This window comes from Nymphalis io, chromosome 12 (genome assembly GCF_905147045.1).
Source record: "Nymphalis io chromosome 12, ilAglIoxx1.1, whole genome shotgun sequence".
Taxonomy (NCBI): Eukaryota; Metazoa; Arthropoda; class Insecta; order Lepidoptera; family Nymphalidae; genus Nymphalis; species Nymphalis io.
In genome coordinates, this window is record NC_065899.1 from 4,171,039 (window position 1) to 4,186,201 (window position 15,163).

Below are 15,163 nucleotides of genomic sequence, written 5' to 3' on the forward strand. Positions count from 1 at the left end.
TATTATCATATTAAATTATTTTAAATATTATGTCGGAAACGGCTCTCAAAATTTGTGTATTTAGATAAAGTTTTTCTTTTTAAGTTTATCTATATACAAAAAAAAACTTTTTAACTAATTATTAGTAAATTTCGTTTTACCAAATTTCAAAATAATTAAAAACTGAATGTATTACGTAAGACTAATTTATCAATAATTCACGGCCTCGTCGCCGTAATATTTGGAACTTGACCCTTCACTGCGTAACTGCCATTCATCTTTGATCACAATCAGTTAGAAGACTAATCCGTCAATTAATATTGGACGATCGTCGCGTCGTGCTCTGAGATTCAATGTAACTTATTAAGGACAAGTGTGTTCGTTAAAATATTTATATTGTGTGCAATATATATATATATATATATATATATATATATATATATATATATATATATATATATATATATATTGGTGATGCCTAGCTTATAACGTAGCAAATTCCAAGGGTTCAAGTACCGGGCTGAGCTGATAAAATTGATTTGAACTATTTTCTGTCAAGAAATTTTCATCACCAACCCTAAGTTTGCACGCCGGAAGGGGACGCAAAGCGTAAGCTGCATGTGTCAGATAAAATTCTGTCAGATATATTATTACCAACTAGCCGTGGTGGATCTGCGTATTGAGATAAGCTCCAACCGTCTCTCCGAGATGAGACCCTTTATCCAGAAGTGAAACAATTACAGGCTGCGTATGTTGTTCTTTATAGATATAAATATATTTCTATGAAACTTATTATACAATACACCATTTATCGAATGTTAACATAAGAATGATAAGTATATATATTTGAATGAAACAACCTCCCACTTAAATAGATTCAATAATAATTCATTAGTACTATATTTGGTCGGCACGTGTTGATATGAATGACATATGAATTAAATTGTTTGGTGTCATTGCTCTACCAATTAATTAACCGTGAATTCAATTTAACAACTGAAATATACTATAATTAATTTTAACAAGATCGGTTGATTTTGATTTTGTATCCTGCTTATAATTCTATTCTAAATTTAAAGTCATATTACATACTATTACAACAAAAGGTGTATAAATTTTGTTCCAATTCAAAACTGCAAAAAAACGATTTTTATTGGACATTTTTATTTATGAATGCTTTGAAAGTCACTTTATATATTAGTAAAAGGGAAGCAGTTGAGAGATAAATATGAATATTTCAACAATAAAACAAACAAATTGTCAGTTCTGATACTCCTTTAAATTACACTATTTTAACATAAGACCTTTTGCCCTAAAAGTAGTTGCATGTTACTTAACCTTGTCGTTAGTGACTTCGTTTTCACTTTAGACTTAAACATATAAACTCTTACGATATCCCTTCAGGGGATGATTTGTTAGAAATTTTGAGCACTATTGTTTATTTTTCCCCTCTATGGGGACTCATAAAAGGAGAATGTTATCTTAATTTCACACTCCTAGCTTTATAAATTTGGACTCGGCAGTGGGACCTCAGTAAACTTTTATATTTAATATTTTATATTTAATTTAATAATATTTTTAACTTACTATATAAATATAGATTAGAATAATATATATATCTAGAGAAATCGTGACGAAAGAATAACTTTCAGTTTCACACTAATTACATAATAATGTGACTTTCTCAATATTCATCGAACAGGAAATTTCCTTAACCAATAAGGCAGCAGACAAATATGAAAAGGGGAAATTAATTTTCGTAATTATTATAATTATAGTCATTAAATTGACGTCTTCAAAAAAATTAATCATATTTCTAAATGACGAATAAAATATCTTTCACCTAAGCCATGTTATTAAAAAGTTTATCCTAAATTCTTAAATCTATCAGGTACAGATAGAGAGATACACTAGAAATTTCTAGATTATATTTTATTCTACTAATAAGATTAAAAATGTTCAAGCAAATGTTTTGTTTTACAGAGATTTGGTGAACTGTCATAGAAGGTCTGTTCTGCAAATAAAGTTTACCATCCTCGACTTGAACCAGACGATATAATGTCAATGTCATCTCCAACATAAATATTTGATTTAGTTGCATAACGTGTCTGAAAGCATACCAATGATGATTAATACGTTTTTAATACACACCTACACAGTATAGTACAGTAGTAAAAAAAATGTCTACTCGGTTATGTTGTAATAAGTAATATGAAACCTCGTGTAAGTTCAAACAATGGTGCCCACGTATTATTATTGTCTAACTCGACGACGATTCTTAATGCGCAAATAAGAAGTCAAGCGTGAGACGGTCTGCTTTAGTTATTTTTTTTTTATTTTAGAGCTTTTGTAAAGACTCCTTGATCCAAAATAAAAAAAAATAAAACAGTTTATTTTTGAATAAAAAAAATATATGATATTCATGTGAAGCGATCCGCCAAAGTTAAGTGCCATAAAATATGATATGAAAATAACAAAAAATTTAAAATTTAGCAGTACAATGGGTTTTAGTTGTCCAAGTTACCTAATATATACTTCGTTTTTTTTTCTTGACTATTATCAGCAAGTTAAACAGTATCACAAATACCATTAACATAGAAAGGTATATATTCTTCAGGGATCACTTATATCAAAATTAGAAAAGGAACTAAAATTGACCCTTGTGGGATACCAATTTTTAATAAAGGCAATCCGTCTATCTATTTATCTGTTACACTATCTAGGACAATTATAATGCACTATATTGTGATTTGTATCGAGTTTGAAACAAGAACCTCCTTATTACCTACAGTACAGTATAGTAACAGCCCGTCCCACTGCTGGGCTAAGGCCTCCTCTCCCTTTTTGAGGAGAAGGTCTATTACCTATTTACTCTACAATATCCCATAAACAAGAAGAAAATATATTTAAAAATATTTAGTTAGTATCTTTAACGGGTGGTAGCGATGTATAGCTTTTTGCATATTTTCCAAATGTTGAGGTAAGTATGAGATAGTGTTATTACAAGAACAAGAAGTAAAACATTCTATTAGTACCCGTGATATTCAGCCTTTGTAGAAAAATTGAGCAGTCTGACGCGACGCCTTATATATAGATCAAAAGATAAAACGAGCGTGTTATGTTCGTGTATAAGTATATAATAATGTTTTAAAAAACGTATGCACAAAAAATACAATATTGTGTGTTGTATAATGAAAATAATTATTTTTTTGGACACTTCAATTTATTTACAAGTTGTCTTTATTTAAATACTTTATCTGTACCTCTAATCACGATTTCGTACTAAATAAATCACAGACAATACTTGTATAATACTTACGTAATCAAATGTTATAATTTAACTGTATCATACTATTATTATTATAGGAATATATTTATATTTAGCAGAAGCCATTCCTTATATGCCATATATTAATAAGTAAAAACATTTGTTAAATCAATTTTGAAAGACAACAAAAAAAAATTGGAAGAAATAATTATTTTTTTACAAATAACAACAATTCAAACGTTCTAGATAGAACTCTGTGCGCGCGTCTTCATACGCTTGACGACGAATATTATTTAAATTTTAACCTATAGCCCATTTTTACATAAATTCACTATACGATAATTTCGACAGATTATCGTGTAATGAAATTTCAGCTTTAATATAGTAATTAGTTTCACTTTAATTCAAAAGCGAATAAAATTAACTTTGTAAGTTTAATTAAAACGTTTTAGTGGTTACGAACAGATAGAAAGAATATTAAATAGTCTTTAGTTATGTCACGCATTGTTTTTATATTTAATAATCTACCTCTAACTTATATGCCATCTTGTAAAGCTTATCATAATTTGCAAACAAAGATAAGCTAAATGTTATATTTTATAGTAGTATGTTATAGTATTCATCGATTAGTGAAGATTACCGTCCGATGACACGAAAGCTGGTTAACCTTCAAGATTTTCAAAAAAAGAATCTACAATTCTAAAATAAAATTAATTGATTAAGTTTATAATATTATTAGGTGAATAAAAAAATACAATTTATATGTAAATTTAATATTTACATGACAAAGAACGAACTTTTGTGTTTTGCTTGTGACAATGAAGTCCTGCTGTGTTTATCAGATCCTTATAGACTTATCTATTATGACTTTATATATAAAGTATACTAACATAATGCCTATTTATCATATTCCGTCTCAGACATCGTTAATATTTAATTCCACCATTGTGACCTGATTTGGCACAAATTAAATATAACGAGTGGGCCAATCCTATTAGTTAAGGTAACAATTTATTATATTTATTGTGAGTTTCCAAAATATTATATTTTGACCTTTTAAATCTGTAATTTGAAGACATGGACACCGGTTTGTGGGCATTTTTATAAGGCAACCAACTAATTGATGTAGTCGCTCGTAATCTTGATATAGAATGTTAATCCCATTTATGGAAAACAATAAAATAAAATTTTATTATATACAAATTTTAAACATTAATATCATTATTTTCGAGCTACTGAACCCACGACTTCAATCGCGTAGATTTTGAACCTGTTAATTTTCACTTATATCTTATTAATAAGCCAGGATAAAGCAAAGGGGAAAAGCAAACAAACAAACGGGCAAGCACCACTGAATTTTCATGTGCTTAATTTGTGATTATAATTCATCTCGTGCTTTACGGTGAAGGAAAACATTGTGAGGAAACCTGCATGTGTCTAATTTCACTGAAGTTCTGCCACATGTGAATTCTACCAACCCGCATTGGAGCAGCGTGGTGGAATAAGCTCAAACCTTCTCCTCAAAAAAAGGAGAGGAGGCCTTAGCCCAGCAGTGGGACATTCACAGGTTGTTACGGTAAGCCAGGATAAGGTGATCAATTTATCACAATTGGGCTTTCAATATTACAAACAGGAAGACAAAACAACAAACAACAGAAACAATTACGTCCAATTAGATATAATCTAATGTAACAACAGCAAATCATATGTTTGTCCTCAAATAATATTAAATTCAAGACAATTTAACACATCGTCGTGACTTTTCAAGCCAACTAAAAACGCAAACATTTTATGTTGTTGCCAAATTTTCAATGTCCACTTTATTAAATGTGTACAAAAATCTGTTAAAGGGTGTGTCTGTTAATTAACAAACACACTATTCAGTGAATGCCAATGTATAAAAATATTGTATTTTTATTAAACGATATTTTTCGTTATTTCTTACAATATAATACAATCAAAACATCGGTTCTGCGAGATGCAATGACAGATATTCATTTTCATTATAATGAGAATCATGCATTAAACACTATCTGTGTTATGTACATGTAAGTAACATAATTTTTTTTTTCTTATATAAAAAAATATATATTCAAGATAATGTCCACACTAGAAACCAAAATATACATAATGATATAAAAATTGCAAGAGATTAGCCGGCCAAACACCTTAACAAAACAAAAATTTCAAATTAAACTCTAAATCTAAAATTGAATAAATTTGCCAACCAGAAGTCTGCAGTTGCAATATATCAAATAAATATACTAAAATGTCATCATCAAGATTTCCGTTGATTGACATGTAAATGAAATTGAAGCGACAACCTACTCGAGCTTATAGACTACTTAAACCTCTGAATAAATTTGAATTCTTTAATTTGTGTATAGGCATTCGGCTACCGTTTGGTAATTATTCAAGTGTTTACTTTATAGATTGCCGTTACGATAAACTTTTTGGCTAACTACGTCCATTGTTAAACTTAAGAAATAACTTGTTTAAGACAACACTTAATGAGCAAATACATTACATGAATAATTTCATGACATTTTTAGGTTATAAATAGAAAGCATAAATTGTATTATAAGTAAGCAAATTTAATATAATAATATTAAATATTTCCTTTTAAAATCATCAACATCTAAAGAAATTCTACAAACAGGTTAATATTTTACAATCATGTTTTAAGTGTACAGTGTAAATAAAACAGAAATAAAACGAAGTACTCACGTGTATACAGTTAGTAGCATCCAGCACTGCAGTCGCGCGCCGGGAAGCCACGTGACGTAGCGACCAGTCAGCGCGCAGTCGATACAAGGTGCAATATAAAGCATACCACCGTGGTGGCGTTTCCAGTGAACACTACTCCTTAGTTTATTTCCTCTATTGGTAACTTACTATTGCTACTGTTGTGACTGACTAGCTTAGTTAACAGACGATCAATTTTCTTTTCAATATCTATTAATATTTTTTTATTGCGTTAGGCCAAATATTGTCAATGTTATGTAAATTTAATTATTCATTTACTCGCGTTTTTGTCTAGACACCGGCTGTCAGCCGCGCTCAAATGAATTTGTATCGCAAAGAAGACGATCGAGGTCACTTCTCTTAAAACACACGCCAGCATCTTTGTTTTATCGCGGAATAAAAATGAAAATTCGCTACATAAATATAAATTACTAGTCTCCTATTATCGTATCCAGCCTCTTTTCCATATTGCACCTGAAACAATAAGAGCTAAATTAATATTGCCTCAATCTGAAATCTGATTTTATCGATATAATAAAAAGGCGGTCAAGCGAGAACTGTCAGGGCTAAGTAAATAAATCACACCTTCACACGAGCCCAATTCCCTTTGTTTAATCGCTACTAAGACATACAAAAACCTTTTTATTCTGGCAACCCTAACAATAAAAAAATCAAACCGTCGAAGATTGTGCAAGATCACAACAGAAAATCATTAAACAATGGCTTTGCCAGGAATTGAGGTGTTTATTATATCGGCCCACGCTCGTTCCGAGTCATGCAAAAAAGTAGATGTTCAGGTAAACTCGGACGACGTTTTTTGCACTCCCGAGAACTTATTATGCGGGATTTATGTCACTTTTTGTTGCGTCCAAGCTAATTATTGTTATCTACTATTCGCTTGACCATAGCGTTTTCTATGGATCAATAATAGTCCACTAATTCTCATGACACCTTCGAAGTCAAAGCGTCAATATTCCGGACGTTGAATGCCATTGTTCGTGCCACACAAAGCGACCCGCAATTCCTACCGTTCTTAAACGTTTTTATAGTAAGCATCTTCGATGTCTCATTCAGGTCGTGCTTCTGTAACACCCACTTTATGATTCTAATTTAATTTCTTATCACTAATTAACTCCTCTTTTTCGTTTTAGCGGTTGATTACCATATCGCTGATTCATTCAATCGCGGGGCTAATGCGCTAACAAAGGGATTGCAAATTAAATTTCGTGGCGCGTATCGGCATGCGGCAAAGCAAAAAGTAACAATAAAATATCGAATTTAGAACAGCAATCCGGGCGCGGGTCTTATTATTTTAGCCAACAAAGTAGAAAACCATTTACAATAAATCATTTTGAATGCTTTCTTGGTTCCCATGCATCGAGCGGGCGACGCAAAGGGTGATTTCTGTCTGAGTATACATAAATAAAGGTTTTGTACGAACCTCAGGTACGTTTGATTTGAAGTAAAGATTAAAAGAATTTGCAATGGGAGAAAGGGCATTTGTAAAATCAGCTGACTTTACCAATTTTTTACTTTTTTTACTTTAGCATTTAAACGCCGAGGGTTTATTGAAAGATATTTCAATAAATGTACGCCCATTCTTCTGAAGATCAATAATAAAACATTTTAAACACTTTCATATATTATCGTTGTTCATTATATACGCACACATATACGTATTAAATATAATACTGAGGTAAGCTTTACTTGCTTAACATTTTAAATTAACATTTCAGAGTATCTAAACGTAAACAATACGTCAGTTCTATTCAGTCACATAATTAATTTTTTTTTTTTAATTGCAGATTGCAGATAATTATTGGTAAGTGATCATCTAATATATTTGCCTACATTGTAAGAATCAAAATTAATGTTATCGATTGGCTTTAACTCAAATCTCCCTTCTACTTTCCTAACTCGTCTATCTAAAAAAGGCACACCATTTTTATTATAAAGAAAAACTTTTTTTTTTTTAAATTAGCTATTGTAATACATTACTATAACCTGTCGCTGATGCCAGTTCCATAAACTTAGCCTTATTTTCACATTTGTGGTTCCGACCACACATAGTTCGAAGTTACCAGGCGATTAGGCACAGCGGCGCGTTTACGAACATAGCCTTTAATAGAAATCTTTTACTCAAATACATTTTTTACTTAAAATGTTTATAACATATATTTCATATTGATAATTCGTTCATATAAAGTAAGGTACGCTGCTACAATTTATAAAAAAATATCATTTAAAAATCTGTGTTTTATGTCTTTTAAATAATATATAAATTTATGTCGTTGTATATAAAAACCATAAACAAAAACAATTAGAAATTAACGAAATACCTAACACCTTATTAATTCCACAATTTACATTTATAATTCTAAAAATTCTTGTCTCTTCACAGATTATATTATATTATCAATATTTCTTGAAATTAAAACATGTCAATATATATTTTATTTCTAAACTTAAAGTTGACATAAATAGAATCGCAGGCTCGAGGGCTCGTTATTTATAATAATATTTAAATAAATTTTAATTTAATTTACAGTATACATAATCTACGCATGTAGTTAAATTTCGAATCGTCATAAAAACAGGTCAAATGAAAAACCAGCGACATTGCACCTGAAAACCTTGTACTTCTAAAGGCCGTGACTCTGCCACCAACGCAAAATATACGTGTTGATTCTGTTTGCATATTATAAGTATAAATAAATGTATATATCGTTTAACTAAAACTGAAACTTAGGTCTTTGAAATAAGAATTTATTTTCAATGAAATAAACTCCCAAGCTACTTGACCTGTTAATTACTTGAATGCGCCAAAGAAAATATTCATTTGAAACGAACGCTGCACTTGCATGAAAAATATAAACTAGACCTCATTTACTATTGACTCATTTTCAGATTTTTCTATTTCTTAGGAATAATAATAATTAAAAAAAATTGGTTCTTTTACTTAAATTATTAAATAAATATTTAATTTGATATAAATAATAATTTTCTGTAATAATACGCAACATAACAATCTTTAGGGAGGCGTGTATACTATTATTTGTGAATTATATCTGTTTGGTTTCATTTTATTTTAAATTTTTCGTTTCAATATTTTTTATGAATTTATAATATTGAAAACAAAACAAAAATAAAACAATAAATTGCAAAACCAATATTTGATAATATTATATAATATAATCTAATATAAATAAAAATAATAATTGTGATTACATTTTATGTGCTTAAGATTATTATTGTTTATTAAATTCAACATTTCATTCGTTATATCAAAACAACGCGAATATTTCATTTCATTATTTTATTGTCGAACAAATATTTATAAGAACCAAAAATCAATCAATGACACGGTCACTCAAAGAAGTCGAGTCATCTTCTACATCGAAAACAACCTTTGCCATTTCCGTAAAAATATCCAAACCAATCATAAATCACTGAAGTTTTAACTGACATTTTATTTTGGAACTGCGAAAAGTTGCGTACTCACAAGATATATGTACCGACGTCGAAAAGTTTTTGAACGCATAAACGGTGCAACGAACGCTATGCGCTACACGCGGACAATTTAATCTGAAATATTTATGATTTCTAGATCGTTCTAGTACTTTATAGACCATTACGCTGTTTTACTATGTGAGAGAAGTGTTAAGTTATAACTATAAGAGAACATTTTAATACACAAATTGTATAGAATGCTCATATAAAAATCATCATCATTATATTACACTGAAAATTTTGAATTTAATTTAAACAAAATATATAATATAATTTTCAATTACCAAATTAAGTTTTTTCATTTAATTTTAATTTTTATACGAAACATAAAAAAAAAAAAACATAAAGCCATAGAAATAAATGTGTTCATAGATATGTGTGATGTGTGAGTAGATAATTTTGCTTATAAAATACTTATCTCAATATTTACTTATGTCAAAGGATACGTACTGGAACGAATGTTAATAATATGTATACATCATAGGCCGAACGCAACTCTACACTGTAGCAAATAGTAATTATGTACCAAACATATCAGTAAGAACTTAATAGAGAGCTGAGTGAAGTATAAAATTATAAATGTTAGTACAACATTATACTGTGTAATGTCTGGCAGGCTGTTGTGAACTGACGGGGAAACTATGTGCGAAATCTGCCTAAACGGACGAAAGCGTATTATAGAAAATGCCAGTAAAGACGTGTTAATACAGTAGACAGATATCCCGCAAAGCACGAGTATGCGTACCTTATACCTCTTTTGAAAATTTAAGTGACTTTCTAAATTTCAAACATAATTACAATCCCGTTATAGTAATTCAGTGGCTAGACTTAAGGCCGACCTCCTGAATTCAAATCCCAGGTCGAGCCTATAAAAGTATTTGTTTTTGTCATAAAGTTCTCAGTAACAGCCCAGAGTATGGAAGTTAGGAGAGTGTACACTCTCGTCCCATCGAATTATGAGAGTGAGAGAATAGAGAGTGTATCTGTATTAGAGCGCACACTTGGGCACTATAATATATCCTGCGCAGTTGGCTAATCGCTCTTGAGATTGGCCGACGTGGCCGAAATCGGCCAAAAGGATATCATCGTCATCAGTTTGACTAAATGGACACAATGATGCCAATCATCAATGAGTCATATACCAGAAGATGCAAGAATTGTTAGACATTTGTTTTCAAAGTTAAACCGCGGACCCGATCTTAATTTTTTTTAATATCTATTTTATTTTGAAATAGCAATTAATATACTGGTAATTATAAACTACCTAAAACGCATCCTAACTATTCTTTCTTCTGGGTTGTCGACTTCATTGCTGAAGGTCGTGTCCACTCTGATCTAGGGTCTGGGTCTAGCTTAACTATAAGCCTTAGCTAATAAATATAAATAATTTGGAAGTGATTTGGATAATATTATAATCTGTGCATTACTTTTTCTTCTTTAGTATACAATATGTCATAAATATTATATTCTACCGGAAATATTTTTCGTTCATGCAACGTGTTGTAATTATTTATTAGTTAATTTACTTGATCACACGTATTTTTTGCTTTGCAGCAACATTTATAAAATTGTTATTCAGTAATAAGAACCAACAATAATATTATTTTTTTAAATTAAAACAAATTCAATGTTATTTGAAAAATACATGCAGCCAAACTGAAAATTATATTATCCTGAGCTTAAACTTTTATACAATAGCACCTATAACTTTTAAGTTATCTGTGACACATAAGAATGTTTATTTTACGGTCAGGTACAGTAAATTTTAAAGTTTCCAAACAAACGCAGTTCGGAAGATCCGCTCCAGAACTATGGCGACAGTTTCATAAAGTTATTTTCTACGAGTCAATAACACCATTCCGCGGGATATATGAGGGCGAAATTTTAAATTCCATTTTGAAATAGAATTAAATTTATAGACGCGTGTTATTTACTGCGTACGCGTACTGCGTACGTACGTATACCTATATACCTTGTACGTATTTGGACAGTGGCTGAAGGTTTTGCCAAAATGTTGAATTATATAAGTGTTTAAGCATACTTTATACTTAACAAATACGTTTTCATATAATTGGTTAAGAAAAAATGGTGTTCATCTTCTTTAATTATCTATTTTTAGCTTAATTTTTAAACATGTTTAAATAGTAATTTAATTTAACTTATTCCACTCCAATTTACTACAATTTTACAGAAAAGATTTTTATTTTATTTTATAAATAAAAAACAGCGATGACTATCAATCAAACACAATAATCACGAAAAACAAAAACTTAGTGGTTAACTAAAATAAAAAATTAACAATCAACTTTGAATAAGACATTATTTTAATTAATATTTAGCTACGAAAATAACTTAACAATTTTAAAACGTGAAATATATACGTCACTGCCCTAATTGTGGTTAGCCGATTATCGTAATTAATTTGGTCCAAATATCTGAATTTCAATTTGACCTATTTAACTATTAATAATGAACTAATGTATATATTATTTTTAAACATGACATCTAACATTATTTAGTCATGGATATTATTTGTATAGTAGATTTGTTATAAGAAGTCTTAGCTCCGTGTATATAAGAGTTAAGACCTAGTAGGCTACGAGGAAAGCGTATTTGTGCTTAAATTGTAGTCTTACATAAGCGAAGTTGAGAAGAGGTTACATAAATAAATATTTGAAGTCATTTTATAGTCGATACATATTATTAGTATATGTATCCAAATTATGTAAGTTCAAAATTCATATCGATAATTTGATTTAAAGAGTATGAAAGGCTAATATGGAACTGGATAGATAACAAGAATCGTAGGATCACATTCGCGCAAGCAACACTATATTTGATTATAATTAATTTCTTGCGGCAATGAAGAAATTGTGTATCCTGCATGTGAGGGAAAAAATCAATATTCAATAGCAGGTGAACCTCTACCAGTGAGGTGAAATGAGCGTAAAGCTGTCTAATTAAAAAGTCTTTGCCCAACTGTAGGAAAATTACTTCTTTATCAAATATAATCATTATTTATATTTGATAAAGACGTATTTCCATTTCATTTAATGTCTTATGGATTATTTAAATGAAACAAAATCTCAAAAATAATAATCTATTGAAGTTTTGAGTATCTAATAAGGCCTAACAACGCTCCTCCTTTGGTTCTCTTTAAATGGAAGATTCGATCAACCTTAAAGGAACTTAATTCATCAAGCTTTTGTGCAAGTTGGTACAGCACACATGAGACAAAATTTGATTATGACACACACACGTTTCTTCGCGATTTATTTTTTACACGAGATGAATTAATTATTAAAGACATTAATAAAGCTCATTAGCAAATATTAATGTGCGACCTTCGGTTAATAACCCCGTGTTCTATCTACTGGGCCATCGCAACTCGAGCCTCTTATGAAATATGAATAGCCGCGAATCATGAAATATTTGGAAATTATGAATAAGAGGAAATTAATTATCTAAGTGATGATAAAGTTGGTTCAAATTTCTAGATTTCTTATTGAAATTTTTGAATGAGAAAATGTATAAAAAAATTATTTTATTTTTAGATACATATACTTATGTGTTGAACAAATGCAACAACTGCTATTCAGGTATACTTTTGGAAAGCGTCCAAAAATCAGAATCTAAAACTCTACAACGTAATACTCTTATGTTTTTCAAAAAAGAGATTCCTTTGAGATAATAATTGTAGAAAACATATATTTAAAAAAAAAAAACATTTTTGTAATAATTCATTTCATTATACACGTTAAGGAAAATCATTTAATTATTAAAAGATCTGTCTGTCTATTTATTACATTAATCTCTTCTTTTTATAATAAAAGAGTTTATTATAAAAAAGGGAGAAATATGTTAACTTAGCATTAGCTTAGTATTACTATAATAGAAAACTTGATTATTTATATTTTAATATTAAAATATTTACTGCAATATTGTAAAGTGCTTAGTTTTAATTAAAATGTTATATTTAAATTATATTTATATAAATAAAGTTTTAGTTTTAACTTAAATAATTTTAAATTTTAACTTCAGTCCAATTTTTTTGCTTTTCGTTACGATAGCAATTTTTCTTACATAAATGTCTCATGAATAAAAAATATTTTTTCCGAGAATTAATTAAAGTTGCATAAATAAAAGAAAATATTTAAATATTGTATAATATTGTGCCTATATATATTCCATACGAGTAAATGTTGACTTATCTCAAAATTAAAAACATTTTATAGACCGATTAAAATTGCATTGATTTAAAAATATATATTATATTTTTTTCTATCATTATTGAGTTTGTTCGAGTATAATGTTGATAAAATATATATACAATAGTGGCGCCTTGATAATCTTACATAGTAAATTAATCAAGGTATCGCCGCTCACCGCCCGCAATGAATATTTTCCAACTCGTCAGAAACCCGTTAATACAAAATGATAGCATTTGTCGAAGGAAATTAATGGACTCCTGATTGATTATACGGAATCATTCAGTACTGATATAGTAAGTAAATTAATAGATTAATTTATTTGGAATTGTGAACGACGTGCATAATGTCAAAATTATTTCATAGTTTAATTAAAATTAATATCTACACTTAGCGCAAATATAAAATGATAAATAAGCCTAAATATCCCCAAAATATTTATCTAAAAAATAAAATGGCATAAATAGCAACAAACCAAAAAATTCCGGTGCAAAAAAAAATCCAAAATGAAAATATGCACAAATAAAAAAATAACACTTCACATCAACTAAGTGTTTCGGTACACCGCACAAAAATTAAAATAATCTTAGAAGCAGTATGCGAAACGCACTTTACAGGCACAAACACTAACTTTACCCGCTTGCCGCCAACAGGAACTTGTCAATCAGTTCGCGTGAAGTTCAAAAGGAAAATTGTTTAAAAAAATCGCTTTATGTTGCGATGTTTTTCGCGCCGCGTCGAGCGTCTCTGTATTTCGAATGAGGAATTTTCGGCTATGATGGGGAGGATGTGCGCATAGCTGTGGCTTAGATGAGACTGTGGCGCTATGTACCGCGTTCGTACTGTGTGGCCGAAGCCGACTTTCGCCCCGACCGGTCGCCCTACAGCTCCGTCGATCGGTGACGCATCCAGGAACATTTAATTCATTACTCTTAACACTTATTTTTCACTGGTTCATCTCGAAGCGATTTGACAATCGAGGGTTGGTTTCAGTTAAAATTTTACTATCATCATAGTTATATTTGTATCACAATTTGAAACGAGACATTACTTACGCATATATCTGTTTTCATTTGAAACTGATATTGTATGCTGAAACTTTATATTTCTTTTGACGAGACGTTATTTATTTAGTCTCAATATTATATATTGATAGCAAATTATTCGATGTATGTATATGTAAGCACCGTTCTGAATACGAGTCGATACTACGTAAGGGGTTGCTTACGTAGCAATAAATGCATATTGTTTATGAAGGGATTTTTGCACGAACGCACTATTGTTCTGGCGTGAAATTAAATAGGCATATTGTTATGTAGATCATTCAGTTTTTTTTCAAAAGGAAGTGCATTGTCACTCTTAAGAATAAGCGGAATAATGACCGAAAGGAAATGAATGATTTTTTTGTTGAATAAAAGTATTATAGTGAAACAGTTAATTACACGGGATGAAG

General features: G+C 29.8%; 1 protein-coding gene across 3 annotated transcripts in view; it reads right to left on the reverse strand.

The window, feature by feature from the left end:
* The window catches only part of LOC126772400 (uncharacterized), a 92,620-nt gene extending 78,110 nt beyond the window's left edge, over positions 1-14,510 (reverse strand). Inside the window, exons 1-2 of one of the 3 annotated variants that reach the window (XM_050492765.1) lie at positions 14,347-14,510; positions 5,975-6,466 (exon numbers count right to left, since the gene is read on the reverse strand). In XM_050492765.1, the coding sequence (XP_050348722.1) occupies positions 5,975-6,078 (104 nt within the window). In that variant the 5' untranslated portion in view covers positions 6,079-6,466; positions 14,347-14,510. Of the gene's footprint in view, positions 1-5,974; positions 6,467-14,185 lie in introns of all 3 variants that reach the window. The other 2 variants (XM_050492766.1, XM_050492764.1) reach the window with 2 other exon arrangements.
* Positions 14,511-15,163: the final 653 nt, after the last annotated feature.